Raw genomic sequence first — 3,050 nt, forward strand, 5'->3', positions numbered from 1 at the left:
GTAAGACAATCTGAAAAAAAATAAGTTCGGATGAGAAAAAAACCAGGCATTTTCAAAATGCTGCAATTCAGCTTGGAATTTTGTCTTCTTTTTAAACTCAAATTTGCATAAATTTAGAAAAAGAAGCATAATTTTCAGGTAGTTTCCTTTGGTCATTTTACAGTGCTGAACTGGGATATTTTAATGATTCTGAACCTTTTTTACCAAACCTTTAAACTTTTCAAAATGAAACCTGATCTAAAAAAGCATTGTCAGACCTAGTCTTGTCATATGAACATTTTCGGCTTTGGCTATTTGGCATCTTCTCATTAGAAAATATTTCATAAAGAGATTCTCTACTGGTTCTTGTGATGAGACCTTTTTTATTTGATGAACTGCAAATCTCTCTTTTAGCAAATTGGACTCATACTGAAATGCTTAGGGAATATCCCTTGAGGAAGTCTGATTGTATTTGATCATTGCTAACCTGATTTAATATGCTTTTTAATATATGGCTTGAATGCTTGCATAGTATTACCTGGTTCAGATTCCTGAACATCTTGAGACAGACCGATGGACAGTGACTTCCCAAATCTCTGTGGCAAATTTAGAAGTGATTGACTGGAACTTTTAACAAGTGGAGATCTCCCAAGCCTGTGTGATACCTTTGGAGCACGCCTAGGTATGTTCTCTCCAAAAGCTCTCCCAAATCTCAGAGGCAAATTAGCAATTGGTTTAATGCTTCTTTCTTCTGGATAATTTCTTCCAAACCTGAGAGGTAAATTAGCAACTGAATTTGGCATCTTATTTACTGTAGGAGGGTTCATTTTAATGATATTTTTTGATCCCCAGTCTTTCATTTCTTCAAAATTGAGACTCCTCTGCTTTTCTTCCAAGATATTATCTTTAATCTAAGGAAAATAATTAAAAAAAGGATGCTATCATTTTATAGGACATGAATCCAGCTACCAATCACACAAAGCATTCATTTTCATATCTCCTTAGAAAGCTGCTGGGTAATACTCTTTTCTTGATATCTAATGCTTTTTAGCTGTATTTGCTAAACTCCATTGTAGTGTGAGCTACTTCATATGGATTATTTCATAGGCAGACATTGTCCTGCTTACCTTTTCAGTACACCAACCACAAGAGCACATCTTCATATCAGTATCTACAACTGTTCAAACTGTGTCAGTTGGAAATATTTCTGGGCATAGGTGTTGGTACCTGTGCCATCAGTTAAGTGTGGACAGGAGTCATTGTCAGGTCCATATTTGATAATACCACCAACTGAAGCTGTTTGGAGGGGAAGATGCTGACTATATTTAGTGACTTAACACAGACCCAGCCTCTTACTCATCTGGCCTGAATGAACAGGAGGATGGGCCAAGCTACCTGAAGGTGTAGCTCATTTCTTCCTAAGCACTGGGTGGATGCTTTTGACCCAATATTCTGCTGGGCTAACAGCCAGGGAAATAAATGGAAAACATTTGGGTCAAGTCCACATCATGCCTGTTCTGGCTTTGCAGCATAGAGATTGTCCTGAGCTTTAAGTTGCTTTAGTCCTCCACCAGTATGCAAGATGTGCTAGGAACTCCTGGACTCCTAATTTTCCTGCAACCAGCACAAAATCTACTTTCTGCATCTACGCTGGCATACAGGGAAGAACTGAGCCTAGTATATTACATGTCCCTTGATATAAAGGGCAGTTGTTGCCCTAAAAATAGCTGTATCAACATGACCCTTTCCTATATAGCAGTATTCCTTCCCTGGGCATATAGAAAATCACTTATTTTTGTGACAAAAATGAGTTTTGAAGCCTTAACAGAAAATACGTGCAAATAAGTGTTTTAATTTCAGTTAAAGACACAAAAGCTACTAATCCTGATTTCAGTTCCTTATCCCCATTTGGTAACTTTCCTGGGAGCTTCTCTAGCTCCTGGGAGAGGAGGGGAATGAACCATTCTAGTTCATACTCCATGATTAAAATATTAAATAAGCCATCCCTCTGATCACACCTGCACACCCCTTCTGAAGTACATAAAAGACAGTGAGCTGAAGACCACAGGATTTTGCTGGCATAATTAAAGTTGTATTTTGGTTTGAAGGATCTTTATTACACCAATGATGATGAGTCAAAAAGAGAGGTTGGCTCTCATTTCCCAGGGAGTATTTTCAGGGCAGACAAGAAAAATAATACAGATGAACTGTGCAAATTTGATTTGGCATCTATTGAGACATAATAAATGTGCAGCCCTGCAAAGATATTTTTATAGTCAATTTCCAGAGTAGAATTTTAAGACCATTAACTATATTAGATTTATAATGTTCCCTGTTTATCATTATTCTTTGAGTATTACAAGCATGCCTTTATTAATTTTGGATTAATAATGTTTCTGTTATATTATGTGCATAAAATGCCTGACAGGAATGTTAATTGAGGCCCCACTGTGTAAGTAAGAAACATTTCAGAAAAAGTCTCAACCTGATTGCAAGGCTGTATTGCAAGAAAATTGAAACATGAATTGATTTACACAGTATGTATGTCTGAGCAAATAAATTTCCTGAAAATTCTTTCAGCAAGCCTCTTTCATACTGCTAGTGCTGTAATGCTGAATACCGTGCAGTGAGGTTAGGAGAGTCTTTGCCAAAAAATTCAAAGTGCTCAGGATCAGACCCACAGTTCCCCCAAATGTCATAGTAATACAGATCTTACCTCGTAATATTTTTCATCATCGTCTTCTCTGCTCTGCAGACTGGACTTCATCGGTTCATCCAGGCACATACTATTTGATATTAGAAAGACCACTGTAGCTAAAGCAAATAGAATAAACTCCTTGGTTGAAATTACTTTCATTTTTCTCAAATTAAGCTTACTTAGAGAGCTCAGAATCTGTACAGAAAAGAAAACTGCCATCATTTTATATGATCAGAAAACAAAAAGATTTTGTTCCCTGTGACATCAGTTTCAAAAGCTTCAATTCTTAATATTAATTAAGGGTGTAATCTGAATATATTTGAAGAATGTTGGGAATTTCTTTTGTGAACCTTTTTAACCAACACAGCTTCTT

The 3,050-nt window shown here is 36.6% G+C and overlaps 1 protein-coding gene across 1 annotated transcript; it reads right to left on the bottom strand.

Annotated features, from left to right (window-relative positions):
* Positions 1-461: 461 nt before the first annotated feature.
* On the bottom strand, positions 462-2,836 carry NPVF (neuropeptide VF precursor). Its single transcript, XM_075081992.1, has 2 exons — positions 2,696-2,836; positions 462-890 (listed from the first exon to the last, which is right to left on the bottom strand). Exons 1-2 carry the CDS (start codon positions 2,834-2,836, stop codon positions 462-464), a joined length of 570 nt encoding a protein of 189 aa, XP_074938093.1.
* Positions 2,837-3,050: the final 214 nt, after the last annotated feature.

Source organism: Phalacrocorax aristotelis, chromosome 2 (genome assembly GCF_949628215.1).
Source record: "Phalacrocorax aristotelis chromosome 2, bGulAri2.1, whole genome shotgun sequence".
In the NCBI taxonomy this organism is placed as follows: domain Eukaryota; kingdom Metazoa; phylum Chordata; class Aves; order Suliformes; family Phalacrocoracidae; genus Phalacrocorax; species Phalacrocorax aristotelis.